The sequence below is a fragment of the Zeugodacus cucurbitae genome, chromosome 3 (genome assembly GCF_028554725.1).
Source record: "Zeugodacus cucurbitae isolate PBARC_wt_2022May chromosome 3, idZeuCucr1.2, whole genome shotgun sequence".
Taxonomy (NCBI): domain Eukaryota; kingdom Metazoa; phylum Arthropoda; class Insecta; order Diptera; family Tephritidae; genus Zeugodacus; species Zeugodacus cucurbitae.
Genome location: NC_071668.1, coordinates 64145110 through 64163144, shown reverse-complemented (window position 1 = coordinate 64163144; position 18035 = coordinate 64145110). Strand labels below are relative to the sequence as shown.

Here is an 18035-nt window from a genome sequence, read left to right as displayed (position 1 = left end):
TCATATAAATGGGATTCGTGATGGGAGAGAAACTCAGTCGTCGAGTCCTGGCATTCAGTCCGGTGGATGAACGTCTGACCACAATCCTCATCAAAGCGAGGTTTTTCAACATATTTACTTGTGTCCAGGCCTCGACGGAAGAGTAGGGCGATGTGACCAAAGATACTTTCTATGAACGCCAGAACGCACCCATGAGCGCTACCTCCGTTGGCACAACAGTCAAAATATTCAGCCACCATAACGAAACATGACCAAAGGGATTGAGGCTAATCACTTCGGTGGGGCCGAAAATATGGTTGTCTGTAGTACTTGATTCCAGTATAAGAAATTTTTTTGTGATTCCGAGAGAAAAACAATATCCAAATATTTTGACGAATGTGGCTTAGTTGACAATTTTTTGCGAGTTATAAATCTGTATTCTCTTCGGCTCCGTAGATCTAAAAGACGTTGGATCAGGGGAACTTATTTTATGAATGCTGATATTTGTTGACGAAAAGGAGGAAATGGACTTGATAACGACAGAATATAGACTTTTCACAAAGAACATAAGAAACTTTCTTTTACCTGAAACTCAATATGCTCGTATTATACATATATACGGGCTCGCATGTTATAAAAAGTCGGATGTAAAAAAAAATAGTACGATGCTGGAAAAAGTAGTCCGAGCTGCAGAGCTAAACACTATTGGCGTACGCCGATGATATTGATATCATTTGAAACAACACCTGCGCCGTTAGTTCTGCTTTTTCCCGCTTCAATAAGGAAGCGAAGCGTTTGTTAGTTAGTTAGTTTCGTCTACTTGGGAACCAGCGTTAACAACACCAACAATGTCAGCCTTGAAATCCTACGCAGAGTCACTCTTGCCAACAGGTGTTACTTTGGACTGAGTAGGCAATTGAAAAGTAAAGTCCTCTCTCGACGAACAAAAACTAAAATCTACAAGTCCCTCATCATTCCCGACCTACTTTATGGTGCAGAAGAGTGGACGGTGTCAAGATCCTTGGAGTATTCGAGAGAGAGGTTTTGCGGAAGATTTATGGTCCCTTAAACATTGGCAACGGTGAATACCGCAGACGATGGAACGATGAGCTGTATGTGTTATTCGACGACATAGACATAGTCCAGCGAATAAAAAGACAGCGGCTACGCTGGCTAGGTCATGTTGTTCGAATGAACGAAAGTGCCCCAGCTCTGAAAGTGTTCGATGCAGTACCCGCTGGTGGAAGCCGAGGAAGAGGGACACCTCCACTCCGATGGAAGGACCAGGTGGAGAAGGACCCTTCTTCACTTGGTATTACCAATTGGCGCCAAACTGCCAAAAGGAGAGATGCGTGGCGTGCTGTTGTGGACTCGGCTATAACCGCGTAAGCGGTGTCTACGCCAGTCAAGAAGAAGAAGAATATTTTTTTGGCGTTTTCTGCACCAAACTAGGAAGTTATAAGAACCTTCATTGCAGCTTTTAAAAGACGTCTCACATTTTTTTGTATTTTATTTATTTTAATATTATATTAAGAGCATATCAAATACAATTATTTAGCCAAAAACTTAAAGCAAAGAAAAATGCCAGTTTACTTAAGTAGATATGCGCTATTTAGTATAACGGTATACATATATTAAATGGTTATTTTATAAACAACAAACTAGTTTAGGAAAGACGTCACTTTTCTTTTTAACACGCACTACATATAACACTATACAGCTGCTCATTTGACGAATTCATCCCATGAAACCGGTTATGCCATTACGGATTTTTATCTCACGTGCAATATAGCAGGCAAACAATACACCGAAGAACTGCAGTATAAAAAGTAAATAATTTAAATAATGCATATGAATATACATAGTTCGTTATAATAATTTTACCTGAATGATGGCCAACACAATGCCACAAGCGCCCAAACTAACGGCATGCGCTTCTATAAAATTCGAAAATTCCGTCAAACAACCCTTTCCATGAAGCCTTGAACTTTCTGTCTTATTAGTGCAACTGTATGTACCAACAACACCAGTGGGTATGACGCAGCAAGATAGTGGCAAACTACCATTAAATTGTGACCAGTCCGCATAGCTGTTCACACCACAACAATCGAACTGAAATAATTAAATAATTAAATACATACATACACATGAAATTACCTACAACATTGCATAATAATGAAATAAGAAAACAACAACAATTACAGTAGTTTGCACATAATCCCAAATCATTGTGTACGAATTTTTCTCATCAACTTCACTGTATTCTTTAAGTGCACCCTGTAGACTCTTATTAAGTAGATCTGAAGCATCTGAACGCAAGACATAACCACTAATACCAGCAGCCAATTCCAGTATGAAGATTAAGCCGAGCAAAATGGCGAATATCAGCGTTAGGCAGTAGTTCTCTTTGAGTGCACCCCAACAACCGAAGAATGAGATGAGTATAACGAAGACGCCAATGACGATGAGGAAAGTCGGTATTGAGAAGAAATTGCCGGCAAGCAATACTTGATAGCCGTAGAAAACGGATGCTACACCAACACCGACAGCAATCAATATGATGCCAGTGATCTGGAGAAGAAAGAGAGGGTAAGTTTATATAGTCAAGAAAAAATATGTGTATATCTATGTATAACCGTAATTAGCAATTTTTGGTTTTATAATTTCATATTTGAATACTGAATGAGCATTTATTTGTAAAATAAACAAAATTTTATATTTTTACCATTTTTAGTAGGCAACCCTACATATAACAAGTAAGGAAAGGGTAAATCCTGAACCGATTTCACCCATTTTCACCACCAAGGTATACTATATCCAAGACTATATGCTCACTTAATTTTGCTAAGATAACTCACATATTAATCGAAATATGCGGAAGTTTGATAATCCGAATATAAGGTATATGAGAGCTAGGGAAAGTTAGGACCCGAGTTTAATCAGACACACCACAGATACCACAAATCACTATCTTCATTGGTTCCTAATGTTATATATTATAAAGTGAATGCATCAATTGGAATTCAAAATTGAGTTATATGGGAAGTAGGCGTTGTTGTGAACCGATTTCATCCATTTTCCACACGTATCACTTGGATGTCAAGAAAATATTATATGCCGAATTTCATTGAAATCGGTCGAGTAGTTCTTGAGATTTGGTTTTTGGTCCATAAGTGGGCGACGCCACGCCCATTTTAAATTTTGTACAAAAATCTGAGTGTAGCTTTCTACCATTTCTTCAGTAAAATTTAGAATTTCTGACGTTTTTCGTTAGTGAGTTAACACAATTTTAGTAATTTTTCACATAACCTTTGTGTGTGGGCGTGGTTATTTTCCGATTTCAACTATTTTTATGGTGTGTGATGGGGTTCGTAAGATAAGCGAATGCAGAAAGCTTGGTTTATATAGCTTTATTGGTTTGCGAGATATATGTATAGAAAAATCTATTTGTGGGCGGGGCCACGCCCACTTTCCTAAAAAATTACATCCAAATATGCCCCTTCTGATATTTATTAATCGAAATATTCAAAATATTTAAATTGTAATTTTCTAAAGTGGCAAGTGATAAAATAGTTTCTAGGCAATTTATGCATTTCTACATACAAATCGTGTTTTGAATATTCATCGGGAAACTGCGCAAAAATAGGTTGAAAAATTCTGCATCGCTATTTCGAAATATTAAACAGAGTTCATGTTAAAAAATTCACCGTTAATAAATTAATAAAATAAATAATCCGCTATCAATAATATTTACTGCTTGCAGTTAAATTGGTAGTATATTAGCTATGCTCTTATTAAACAATATTAACTTTGCCTTTGCTATTACTGATAGGAGTCACTGTGATAAGCTATCATATACAGCGATTGTTTGAGTAATTTTTGAAAATATACGAGTAGTGTATAACATTAAATGCAATACTTTACATCTGCATGAAAGAAAAATAACCATTGGTTGGACTTTAGCCGAAATACAAATTGAGAATATATGCAAATACACTTTTTCATGTGTGCTTTTTCTCAATGACTAATTATGCTTTCAATGTCCATTTGTGTGACTCATTTCACTTTATGTTTACAATACAAGAATTATGTGTTGAAAATTACTACAGATTTAAAATAGTTAGCAGATATAGCTTTCAATTAAGAGTGCTCAAAGGGGGTTTACCAGACAGCCATGGCGTATGAGTAATATTATGAATAATTAATTGGAGTTATTTTAGAAATTGTAGTATTAATTTTAAATACAATAAAATAAAGTAAAATAAAATAAAATAAAATAAAATAAAGTAAATAAAATAAAATAAAATAAATTAAAATAAAATAAAATAAAATAAAATAAAATAAAATAAAATAAAATAAAAGAAAAGAAAAGAAAATAAAATAAAATAAAATAAAATAAAATAAAATAAAATAAAATAAAATAAAATAAAATAAAATAAAATAAAATAAAATAAAATAAAATGAAATAAAATAAAATAAAATAAAATAAAATAAAATAAAATAAAATAAAATAAAATAAAATTAAATAAAATTAAATAAATTTAAATAAAATAAAATAAAATAAAATAAAATAAAATAAAACAAAATAAAATAAAATAAAATAAAATAAAGAAAAATAAAATAAAATAAAATAAAATAAAATAAAATAAAATAAAATAAAATAAAATAAAATAAAATAAAATAAAATAAAATAAAATAAAATAAAATAAAATAAAATAAAAATATGATGTACAATAAAACAACTGAATTAAAAATATTTAAATGTTTAAAATAAAATACAATTTTATTAGTTTATTTTATAACCACTTAACGTACAATTACACAATAATATTAATATTAAGAATTAATTAACCCATAATTACATAAAAAATATAATTTCACAATATTAAAAAAAAAATAAGCTAAATTAAACCTTGCATAAATTTTAAGCCAGCAATTTTAATTCCAGCAAAAGTATTACCAGCTTTAATGAAAAAAATAACAAATACTGTATTGCCATTTCATTGACAGATTACTTTTAATTTTAAGAAGGGTTGCCATGTTGTTAATGATTATTTAAACTAAAATAATTTCTATCTAACTAATGCAAGTCTAGTAACAGTATATTTTATTTATAAATAAAAAATATATTTTTTTACATTTTTTCACAGAATTAAATCGTTTCATACTAATAACGATTGAAGATATAAAATTTGACAAAATTTTAATTAAGAATTCCAGCTAAATATTTAGTTAATTAAAAAAATGCAAAATAAAAAAATAAATATAAAAATTAAACTAAATTAATTAATTAAAAAATAATAATAAATATTAAAATAAACTAAGAAAATCATACTTTTTGCACATTTACAGCAACTATTTATTGTAAATAATTTAATCAATTTTTTTCGATTTTTTCCAAACTTACCATAAATATCAAATTGAATGCGAAGAGCACATACTTGATAGTATTCGCACTACCCGTTAGTAACGACATTTTGTTGATTTGTGCTGCAACTTTTCACTTACTGTAATTTGTTAAAAAATACAATATTAAAATTTTGTATAAATATTTTTTTTTTATTCGCGTATAGAGTGTCACTTTCGTGCTGACGCGTGTGCTAATTTTCGTTTGTACAACTCGCGCGCCTTATTATCAAATACTAACAAAACAGCATTTTGCTGAAATACATTTGAGTCCAATTTATTTGCTGCTGCTTATCAATGAATAACAACCTGCTTACATATACAGTTTTTTTACAATCTTCAAACAAAGCAAAAATTATTTATTTGCCATAATTATTTATCCAAGTTCAATGGTAAAAATTCACTTTATAAACGTTCTATAACTATAATCAATAAATACATATATAGCCAAAGCACAGGTGTGCATTATCTGCTAACCTACAATGCGCTCACTCTCCAACTGTCACGCACTCGCTCATACTTACACATTTGTGGCTTTGGTTTTTTGTTTTTTTTTTTAATATATTATTACTATCTGTGGTATCATTTAACGGTTTATTGCCATGGTTGCATTTGTTTTGGCATTTGTGCAGTGTTGTTCATATAGTTGCTGATTTGCAGACAGATAATCAATTAGTCGATTAGATAGTACTGTTATAAAAGTGCATTTTGTAAATATAACAAGAATTTACAAGACTTGTATTGGAGGTGAAATGCAGTAGAATACTTAACTAAACTAGTATAACCATTTAAAATTATCACAATAATATTTCTAATTGTTGTGAAATACCAAACAGCTTAATACAAATTACATTATCTTTAACTGAAGTACTATAAAGATCGAATTGGGCACTAATGCCACACTTAATTATAAGTAATATCTCTCTCTTATATAAGTTAAAACTTCAGTAACCAACTAAGTTGTTAAGAAATACCGTTGCGGCCAGTGTCATCACTACAAATTTTTCACTTATTCAACTACAGACCGATCGATTTTTCGAAGACTGCCAACACAAAAATTAAAAAAAAAAAACATTTTTACCATAAGAACCATGTCTATATAACTCCTAAATGTTCTAATGGCGTAAGATCCCGTTGTAGCAGTTGGTCTCTCCAGGAATATAATTAACAAATCTGCCAGAAAAACTTAAAACTAATAGTTTTGATATCTTTTATCTCAAATCAGTAACTTCCTCTCTCTATACATTGTCCTCTATGTAAGAGATACACTTCCAACGCCTCTCTTTATTTTCTAAATATTTTAAATAAAATCTGTCGAAAATATTTTTTGAACATATAGACCTGCTATGAGGAAACATATTTTAGATTTTTCTTCTCAAAATCTTAACGTTAGAACGCTCTTTAATTCAGGTAGAATGAAAAACATTTAATTTTCAGTGTAAACTTTTGAAGAATTCATATTACTTGCTTCGATGGGAAGCTAGAACTATTTTATATAAGGTTGTCAAATATCCGCCTTCCTCCTTTTTGTATTTTGAATTTCGCGGCTATGTATAAAACGCTACAGAGCTCGTATTTGGTAATACTATACATACATCTTTGAAAGGTCTTGACATAACCAACAAAACGACATGATTGGTTTGGATATTGCGTTCAACAGTTATAGACGTGTAAACATGGAGTTCTCTAACGCCGAAATTCGCGCTATTTTAAAGTTTTCCTTCGTTAAAGGCAAATCCGCTAGAGAAACGTTCCGTAAGATTAATAGTGTTTTGGGAGATGGTACTCTATCACTTCGAACTACGGAGGGATGGTTTCGCGATTCAGAGCGGGTGAACACCATGGATAAGCCATCCGGCGGAAGACCTGCGACGACGAATGCCAATAAAATCATGGAAAACATCGAGTTAAACCGGCATGTGCCATCTCGTGACATCGCCCAGGAGATGAGAGTTAGTCACCAAACCATTTAAAACTATCTGCAGAAGGCTGGATACAAAGCTGATGCAAAAAAACCTTCTAGACGGGCGGATGGTGACTGGCGACGAAAAATGGTTCACATGTGACAATATCAAACGCAAATGGTCGGTGAATCGTCCTAAATAGTGGCCAAGCCAGGATTGACGGCCAGGAAGGTTTTGTTGTGTGTTTGGTGGGATTGGAAGGGAATCATCCACTATGAGCTTCTCCCATATGGCCAGACGCTTAATTCTATCATCTACTGCGAACAACCAGATCGACCAGAAGCGTCCAGAATTGGCCAACTGGAAGGGTCTAGTGTTCCACCAGAACAACGCGGACTCGGATGGGATGTTTTATCGCATCCACCAGAACTCAAAAGAGGCTTGTGAAAAGTGGCTGTCCGAGTTCTTCGGAAATAAGGAGGGCCTTCTACGAAGGGGGTTATTATGGAGTTGCTGTCTAGATGGAAAAAGATTATCGAACAAAACGGCGCCTATTTGAACTAGATCCGATCACTGTAACAGTTTTTATAAAGCATTGAATAAAGAATAAAAAAGCGGACAACATAATATATTTTGCTTTGCATAATCTATTAATAATATATTTAGTAAAGATATAAAAATAAGCAATATCTCTGGACAAAGAGATAATTTTTCAATGGAGCATTATAGAGAAAAGTTTCACAACAGTGTGCAACATATGCAGAGAACTAGTAGTGTCAAATTGGTTGGATACGATAAAAATGTGAATAGATCTAAGTAGTGGCGATGTTTGGTGTGGAAAGGTATGGATAAATATTCTTTACATGCAAGTAGCAAATCTAATATAATCAAAAAATCATACATTTTCTTTCAAAAACAAACCAGCTGTAGGTCACTTAAAAGGACGATCAAAATGCCACCATTCCACAGAAAAAAATGTAATTAATATGAAATAAGGCAAACATTAACAAATCCACTAATAGACACTTGCGTCCAAATGTTTTGGTAACGAAAGCAACATTAACAACAACTAGTTAATAAATTATTCAGTAGTATGGCAGGTGGCTAAGGCTCTGAGACATATAACAACTGCTACTGCGTATAAAAGCGCGGAAATCGATAAAAATCATTAAATCGCACACAAAGTGAAATATACGAGTAATCCAATATGATAGATTAAATATCTATATATGAAGACACTTTTATGCGCAACGTTTGATATGGTTTAGGCTACGGATTAGTTATTCCATATTTATCATGCTGTAATTGGAGTATTCTAGATGATAATGACTACAATAATGAGAGCGATAAGTATAGAGAATATTTCACAACCTAATTTAGGTATTTAAAGTGTTTAGGTCATGGCATTTTAGGAATGATGAAATTGGATTAAGATATATGAGGGCTGCTATATATATTTCTGGCCGAGGCAACACTAAGTGTTGCCAGGTGCAATCTGATATTTCCATTGGAAAGTTTGACATTTTTTAGCATAACATCACTCAGAACGTTTTGTCATTTAATCGTGAATTGTTTTATTTACAGGGAATTAAAAAATTCATCTCGGCTAAAAAATGGAATTAACTCGTGAACATTTTCGTGCGATCATTTTTCACAACTTTCGACGTGGATTATCGCGACAAGAGTGCATCGATGAACTAAAATCTGTGTATGAAGCACCATCCTATAGCACTGTGAAAAACTGGTACAACGAATTCAATCGTGGCCGACGCTCGCTCAAAGACGAATTCCGTGAAGGTCGTTCAAAAACAGCCGTTGTGCCAGAACACATCGATGCCGTACGTGAACTGATAATGCAAGACCGTCATGTAACATACCTTCAGATAGAGGCATGCCTATGCATTTCTCCCACCAGCATACATTCGATATTGCATGAACACATTGCCGTAAAAAAGGTTTGTTCTCGTTGGATCCCGCACAATTTGACAATCGCTCGAAAAAAGACTCAAAAAAGTGCTTCGAAAATTGGTTTGAGCGCATGCAAAAGTGTATAAATCTTGATGGAGAATATTTTGAAAAACAATAAAACCATTTTCGTTGATAAATATTCCTATTTTCATTATTAGGCCAGAAATGTATATAGCAGCGCTCGTATTAGTTTATTATTTATACTACATTGATCTTATTTAAATTATTAGAAGAGCATAAATATTAATACTAATATTGTAAAAGTAAATTTAAGATTTTAATTGCATTGTAATCCCAAAAAAAAATTTTGAAAATGCTTCAGGCTTCACTAAGGTGGTCTTCTATGTACCATCAAACGAGTATGATACTCATGTTATTGTTAAGAAAGCTCCACTTCAGAAATCTAGAACGGATGACTTGCAGTGGAGGCACCTACAAACACACTATAAAATATTTAATTACTTGTTTATAGTGTACTAGCCATATTTAATCGCTAATCGCAGTGAGTCAGCATGAACACGTGGTTTTATGACACCTAGTGAATCACTTGCAGTGGAGGGTGTTTGCCACATTAGGATGGTACTTTTATGTGAATGACATTTGCATAGAATACCTAAAATTTCATTATAATCGTTGTCAGTTCAGACCTATAATTTAATTCTTTCCAGTATAGCCAAAAATATTATTTCGTTCAGATTTCGTAAATTACTATTTGAGGCACGATTTCGTCACATCCGTCAAATGAATGTCTCTACAAATACCTTAGAACGACAGTAATATTCTTATGTAAACTACTTTTGTGCAAAAATATATATAAATCAGAAATACTCTGCTTAGGAATATATTTAAATTTTTTGTATGTTTATATCCATTAATATATAATATAGTTAGTTCATATATATGTACAATGAGCCACTATCTCACTTGATATTTTATTAATTTAAAACTCAACTCCCCTTTAATTATTCTATCATGGTTAAGCACCTGTCATATATTACGTTCTAGAACCACATATCACTTCACGCCTGTTAGCTTGGTTCATCGTTAGCTGCAAGGGGTGAACGATTGAACTTTCTGTAGACCTTGTATTTGCAGTGTATTGAGATCTGAGGTATTACTACAGTTATATTTGGAATTAAGCAAAATTTGAAGTAGTTAGGTGACGCAGTCACCGTCCCGAGGGACTCTGAGTACAATTTCACTCTCTCTCTCAGACAATTTCACTGTCTACTTTGTATATCATTTATTCCTTAATAAACTTCTACTGATTGCCTTCCAGTATATTCTGAACACCACAGATTCCTTATTTGTTATTGGGCTATCTAACACCCGTCAAATATTAAGTTCTCGATTTAGCAAAGGGTTTGACACCACAAAATTTAGAAGAACATAAGTCCATTCTTACTGGACATGTCATATAAGTCACGTTCTTTATAATATGAGCTGGTATAATACTGTTGTATTAAGCAGAAATTGTTAACCAATTGCGTGTTAGAGAGTCAAATTTGTCCCACAAGACCAAAACAGTCGCATATAAAGAAATAATGAAATGGTAGTTTATCGCTAATAAAATGAAATCCCCTGAAATGCGCAGTCATACACATACGGAAGATAACGGTTAATGAACATGCAAAAACCTGAACAGTCAAAGTGGCAAACCATGAAATAATAATTATTTAGACAATATCATGAACGGGGAATGTTTTCAATTTTAACAAAATTATCAGTATGTATATCTGTGTAAACCAAGTAAACAAACAGTATAGCGATAAAAATTAGGTTAGAGAGAAAAAATGATGAAAATAAGAGTAAGAGAGAGAGAAAGAGAGAGAAAGAAAGAGATAGAGAGAGCGAAGAAGAGAGTAAATTTTGTAAAGTGATCCCTGGAGGAGTAATATCGGAAAACTGATGCAGTTTTGTGGAAACTTTGCCATCGTGGAAAACCCTTATACAATTTTCTTAATATTTGAATTTTATGAAAGATTTAGTTCAGAATATATGTCATATCTTATACGTTTTAAGGCACAACCGTAGATCGGATAGAAGAAATATTCGTATCTCGTCCAGTAGGGTTGCCAATTCTCAAGCTCTCGTATTACGGCAGCTTTAGGAACTCCGTATGAAACTATCTTCTTAGATTCAACATACTCCAGTGTCATACATATATAGTATAGTGAAGAAGGAATTCTATAAAATGTTTACACCATAATATGCAATCTAGATTCTTTTTTTAAGATAAGAAATTTGTTTGAAATCGAATTTCTTTGCATGCGCTAACAATAATCCCTTGTTTTATGAATAGTTATTTACGGAGAACAAAGAAAGCTCATAAAATGTGAATCTATATTTGATTGAAATTATCAACAATAAGCTAAATTGTGTACCTCTCTCTCTCTCAGTATCTTCTTCTCTCCTGCGCGTATCTCTATCTCTCTCTCTCTCTCTCTTATCAACAATTGTTCGTATAGAGAATTTTTGTATCTCTCTCTTGTCTTTTTATATCTTATCAAAGGTGATTGTGAAATGATATAATTGTTTAAATTTTAAAATTTCTTTTAAATAAACGTATGTACTACAATAAATTTAAAACAGTAGCGAATTAGAGTAGCAATTTTAGTAAGAGCAAAAGGTTTCAGTAGGATTTATTTGATAAGGTTTTTTTACGGTAACAAGTGATTTTGGGTAATAGAAAATTATAGAAATAAAGTGAGTGACTAATATATAACACAAAGATACAGTTAAGAATTAAAGTAAATAATTATAATATAAATTCTTATAAGACTAAAGAAACTATAAAAGACAAATTAGAAATAAATTTATTGAACTCGTTACAAGCCTCTTCCCTTCTTTAAATTATGATTTACAAAAAATTACAAAAAAAAAAAAAAATTACTAAGAACACATTGACTATCATTGTATTCTTTGAAACAAAGAGTCTCAACAATATCAATTCACGTGAAAACAGTTTGCATTATTGTATTCAATTGAAAAATGTTTATATAAATGTACAAATATACTATAAGTATGTAGCTTGAATTAAATTAATTCATATGCTCGTGTATTCATTATTTACTTGGCGCTCTCTTGTGTGAACAGCTGTCAACATAAACTGAAAGTGTTAAAAATGTAATTTTAAATATAATATTATATAATACATAGGCTTAATAGCTGGTGCTAATATATGTGGAGTTTTAACAATAAAGTAAAGAAATAATTAATATGAAATAATAAAGAAAAATATAATTTTTTCGCAGAAAATATCGTATACAAATATTTTTCTCATGATAAATGAAAATTAAGTTTTACAATTAATAAAAAGACTCTTCTTCCAAGCTAAAAATATAAAAATATGAACAATTCAATTTTACTACAGCGCCACCTAGCGTGGCTTTCCCAAGAGTGTATACTTTTTCTTCCTAATAATTTCTTTTTATACTCTCGCAACAAAAGTTGCTAAGAGAGTATTATAGTTTTTTTTCACATAACGGTTGTTTGTAAGTCATAAAACTAAACGAGTTAGATATAGGGTTATATATACCAAAGTGATCAGGGTGACGAGTAGATTTAAAATCCGTCCGTCTGTGCAAGCGATAACTTGAGTAAAAATTAGATATCTTAATGAAACTTGGTACATATATTCTTTGGCACCATGATACGGTTGGTATTGAAAATGAATGGTGAAATTAGTACAACTGCCACGCTCACAAAATGGCGAAAACCGAAAAAACATAAAGTGTCATTTGGTATAAAGGATCGCACTATGAGGAGGTATACTTGGATGTAATTTTTTGGGGAAGTGGGCGTGACCTCGCCCTCTACTAAGTTTTTTGAACATATCTCGTAAACTACTAGAGCTATATCAACCAAACTCTCTAGAGTTTTTTCTTGCAATCTACAAATCGGGGAAATCGGATTATAACCACGCAGAAACTACTCGACCAATTTTAGTGAAATTCAGTTTGTACTATTTTCCTTGCATACCAAGGAGTTGCTGACCAGAACTTTGAAGTCGATCTGAATCGTTTACTTTACAAAATGTAAAGTAAGTACTAGTGAAGATATCGTAACAGAACTTTGCATAAATACTGCATTTATAGTGTGGCACCCCATTTATAAAAATCGTCGAAATCGGACCATAGGTTTTCAAGGCCCCATATCAAACATGATGATCTCAATGCTTCTAATCTTTTTTTTTTTTTGCCGAAAATATAGGTGAGTCTCTCAGATATTTTGAAAAAATTTGTAGGAAATATTTTTCTTCTAATAATATGTCTCTGTGCCAAAAATGGGTGAAATCAGGTCATAACTTCACCTAGCTCCCATATACCTAATATACCATAGATATACCGAATATGTGAGTCAAATTGTGTGTTATATTAATAAAATTCGGCCACAACCGAACTTAGCCCTTCATTACTTGTCAATAATTATGATCTTGAGTTTTCGATTGGAGCTCTAAATTATTTGAATAATCTTTGGTAGCCAAAGTTGTTTCTACCGCAGTCTTTTGTTGAAATCTGACACACTTGGAATATTATTATTATCAACTTATTCACTGCATAATGAAATTTTTGCTTTGTTTGTAGAAATTTATGTAGACAGATTAGTAGAAACACGTTAAACTCTTTTGGACTTATTTTGACTTAGTTCATAAAAGGATGGACTTAAATATATGTATATCCCTAACCTAGAGCTACGTCAAAAGAGGCTTAAATATATAAATGTGTTCTCATAAATAGTAAATAAACTCTTTCCCTTAGAGGGTAAACAATCGAACAAAAAACTGGTATAAATTAAGCAAACTGGTATAAACAAAAAGCGTTCCAAGTTGATTAATGAAGTATTCTTTTGTAGCGTCTTCAAGTCATTCGATTTCTTTTTGCTTTTCCATGTAAATTTTTTGTAAAGAGCGCAGTATAGCGGCATTAGCGAGCAGAAAATGTGACGAATAGAACACCGCTCATCTTGCAATATGGTATATAGTGAACATAATTAAACTCGTTTTGAAGACACATATATTTCTATTAATATCAATTTCTTGAAATAAATTTAACTATTTGCACTAAGTTTATATGCCATAAGGTAAGTGAATTGAAGAGAGAGCAGAGTTTACTTATAATATTCAAATTAAAAAAACATTTATGGCATATGAGTGTGAATAATGCATATGAGAGCGACAACTAGAAGAATCACTTGAATCACGTTAACAACAAAAACGTTGTTCTTCTAATTATAAACGTTGTTTGAGAGCAGATGTACAATAAGCTCACTGGGTTTATACACAATAAACTTTATCTGTTTTTCTACCGCAGAAAATCATTGAGACTCCGGCCGTAATTAGTGCGAGTTGTTATTACAATTAACCGTAATTATCTTTAAATCAATAGTGATAACTTATGCTGAGTTTTGTAGGTATATTTAGTGCTGACTTTATGGAAAATAGGTTAAGAATATTTTGGTTTTATCGCTAAAATAAACTCTTCTTTTTGGCAACTGTAAATATTCTTAATACTTTATGAACACACCAACTTTTAAATTTCATAATTTCATTGTAGACGTAACACCACTTCTGAGTTATCACATTTTTAAAAAAATATTTGTTTAAGCACACGTAGGCATTAATTTATGGCATACTATGCTACAGGGTGTGGTTGGTTGGGTTGAAGTTAGTGGTATAAAACAGTGTAGAAGTAGTAAGTGAATATTTTGTGGATTGGGTAGAACTTTTTAGAAGATTAACTTCTTAATTATTGAGTAATGTTGTGTTTGAAAATATTTTAAAAATCTAAAAAATTATAATAAAAAAAAATTTAAATATATAAACTCAATTTAAGCATAAAAAATTCGAAATTATTTTTGTTAAATTCAATTTTTTTCAGTTGTTATATTTTTTTTTAATTTATCCATAAAGCTTTCACCACTTTCATTTTCCCCACAAAAACTTGAGTCAGCAAAATTTTTTACCAAATAAAAATAAAATATTTTAAATTGATCTTATCACATTTAGCACACGCCTCAGCAGTCAAACGCTTACGCTCACTACTCACGCTATTTTATTTTAAACTAAAAAACCTAAAAGTTTTTGCCAACTACCTACTCTCTGTATATTATAAAAATTTATAAATTTTTTCCTTCACTTGAAATCCACTTTTTTCCGCGCCTTTTAACCGTTTTAACTGTAATAAATACTAAAACGCAACTGAAAAGTTAATTTTTTTATTTCTTGCTAAGCCCAACGAAGGTGTACAAGTGTCAATATACACGCGCTCACTTGCGGGCAGGTGGCATGAAAGTGTTTGTAACAAATATACACGCATACATAGGCGAGGGGTGTTATAACATACATACACATGCAGGGTAGTGCTCAGTTAAGATAAATGACAGCAAATATATATATTCTTGATATATATGTTCATCTATTAGTCTCATTGTTTTATTATTGTTGTAAAGCTTTTGTATAGGCGCTTTAAAGCTTTTTTGTGTGCAAGTTGTCATGTGCAGTGTTGTTCACTTTTGTTATCAGCACGCTATCACTTATCAGTTCCTCTTTCGAATGTGATAACTAGAGCTTTTATTTGTTTATTTCTTTGAGAAAAGTCTTTACAGGCACAGCTACAGTACGTGGTGCGTACTAGGCGTATGAGTGATAAGCAAATATAAGATAGTCGGCTGGTTGTCCGCAGTCTTCAACAAATAATATGACGTTTTTTGCGCTTGCTCTCTCTTTTTGTTGGTGTGGAATATTTTTGAAAGCATACATATGTAAAAATATTTTTTTAATAAAGTCGTATATGTTCATACATATTTTTCAGTTGACTTAATTTAGACTTTTCACTCAGTAAGCACGAACGTCGTGTTTTTTTATAAATGTATAAATCCGAAAAATAAAAAATATGTATAGTAAACAAGTAAGGAGAGGCAACCGAACATTTTATACTCTCGCAATTGATTGCTATAGTTTTATTAAGATAACAAACACACAATACGACCGATATATTCGGCATGAAGTCCAATAGAATAACGAAAATCATCATATATACATAGTATATGGGTAATACCTGAACCGATTTCTCCCATTTTCACCACAAGGTACACTATATCCAAGACCATACGCTCACTTAATTTTGCTAAGATAACTCACATATTAACTAATACATATATGCGGAATAAAGCCCACATATTTTTGAAAAACCTATAATGAGGTAAATGGGAGCTAGGATATGTTATGACCCAATTTTAATAATTTTTGGAACAGTGACACACTATTAGAAGAAAACAATTACCTCTGAATTAAATTGAGATATCTGAGGGATTTACCCATATTTTCGGTTAAAATTTAGCCTTAGGCGCTGAGTTCAACTTGTTCGATATCTGGGGCCTTGAAAAGTTATGGTCCGTTTTCGACAATTTTTTCACAAGTGGAGCCAGAGATGATAAGCACTATTTGCGTAAAGTTTTATTCCGCTATCTTCATTGGCTCCTTATGTATACATTATAAAGTGAAGGAATCAGATGGAATTCAAAATTAAGTTATAAGGAAAGTAGTCGGTGGTTGTGAACCGATTTCGCCCATTTTTTGTCCGTGTTATCAGGGTGTCAAGAAAATATTATATACCGAATTTCATTGAAATCTGTCGAGTAGTTCCTGAGATATGGTTTTTGACCTATAAGTGGGCGATGCCACGCCCATTTTTCATTATGTAAAAAAATCCTTCTGCTATTTCTTCTGAAGTGAATTAACGCACTTTTAGTAATTTTCAACCTAACCTTTGTATGGGAGGTGGGAGCGGTTATTATCTGATTTCAACTAATTTCATGGTGTGTGGTGGGGTATATAAGAGAAATGACTGCAGACAGTTTGGTTTATATAGCTTTATTGGTTTGCGAAGTATATACAAAAATCCTATTTGGGGATAGGGCCACGCCCACTCTAGCAACTCTGTTGCGAGAGTATAATAACAATCAAGCTCTCATTTATCAATGAATTTGAACTTACTTTTATATAGAACAATAATTATCACGTTCGTAATGTGAATCAGTCTAGAATAATTTAAACTCAAAAGACTGTTTATTAAAAATATAATAAATAAAATATATGTATATATTATATATGTATTTCCACCCAAAAACCTCACATTTCAACGGAAAATTAAACATTTTTTTGTTGCGATAGTTACCCACAAATGCTGCTATATATGTATTATAGATATACACGATATATAGCTATTTATTAACTTTCATAACGCTATGTGTAGTCACAATGACATTTAATTTGCATAATACATACATGAAAAAATGTATAATTTAATGTGAAAATAGTTCAAGTCGACTTGAGTACTTATAACACTTTCCAGCAAAATCGCTTTTTTCTGGATTTTAAACCAATTTATATTTTCCGGGATATTGAGTCGTAAGAAAAAGAAAGTATAAAAATGAAATATATAAAAACTATTTAGAAAACCACAACACAGATATACTCTCACATATGTATATAGAACAGCGCTGAGAAAAAAAAATATATGTAAAATCCAGATTATGAACTCTGATGCCGCAGTATAGGACGTGATGAAAATACTAAATTCTGAACAATGTAATATACAACAACTGAGTTCAGCTTACTGTTTTTGTATTGTTAAGGCGAGGGATTGGGGCGAGTACAGTACAAAAATAATCTGTGAGCTTCTGTGGAAACATGTAGTATTCCATAGAAATATGTTCCTAGAAAAATAAAAATTACCAAAAAATCCAGTTTGATTAATGAAATTAGGGTGTCAAAAC

At 31.9% G+C, this 18035-nt stretch overlaps 1 protein-coding gene across 2 annotated transcripts; it reads right to left on the bottom strand.

Annotated features, from left to right (window-relative positions):
• Window positions 1-1474: 1474 nt before the first annotated feature.
• Cd63_1 (CD63 antigen) lies at window positions 1475-15457 on the bottom strand. Of its 2 annotated transcripts, XM_011178370.3 has the most exons (5): window positions 15305-15457; window positions 5387-5486; window positions 2182-2550; window positions 1864-2091; window positions 1475-1794 (listed from the first exon to the last, which is right to left on the bottom strand). In XM_011178370.3, exons 2-5 carry the CDS (start codon window positions 5453-5455, stop codon window positions 1717-1719), a joined length of 744 nt encoding a protein of 247 aa, XP_011176672.1. In that variant the 5' UTR covers window positions 5456-5486; window positions 15305-15457; the 3' UTR covers window positions 1475-1716. The 2 variants fall into 2 exon arrangements, with proteins under 2 accessions (XP_011176672.1, XP_011176670.1); XM_011178368.3 differs by lacking the exon at window positions 15305-15457 and having other exon boundaries at window positions 5387-5623.
• Window positions 15458-18035: the final 2578 nt, after the last annotated feature.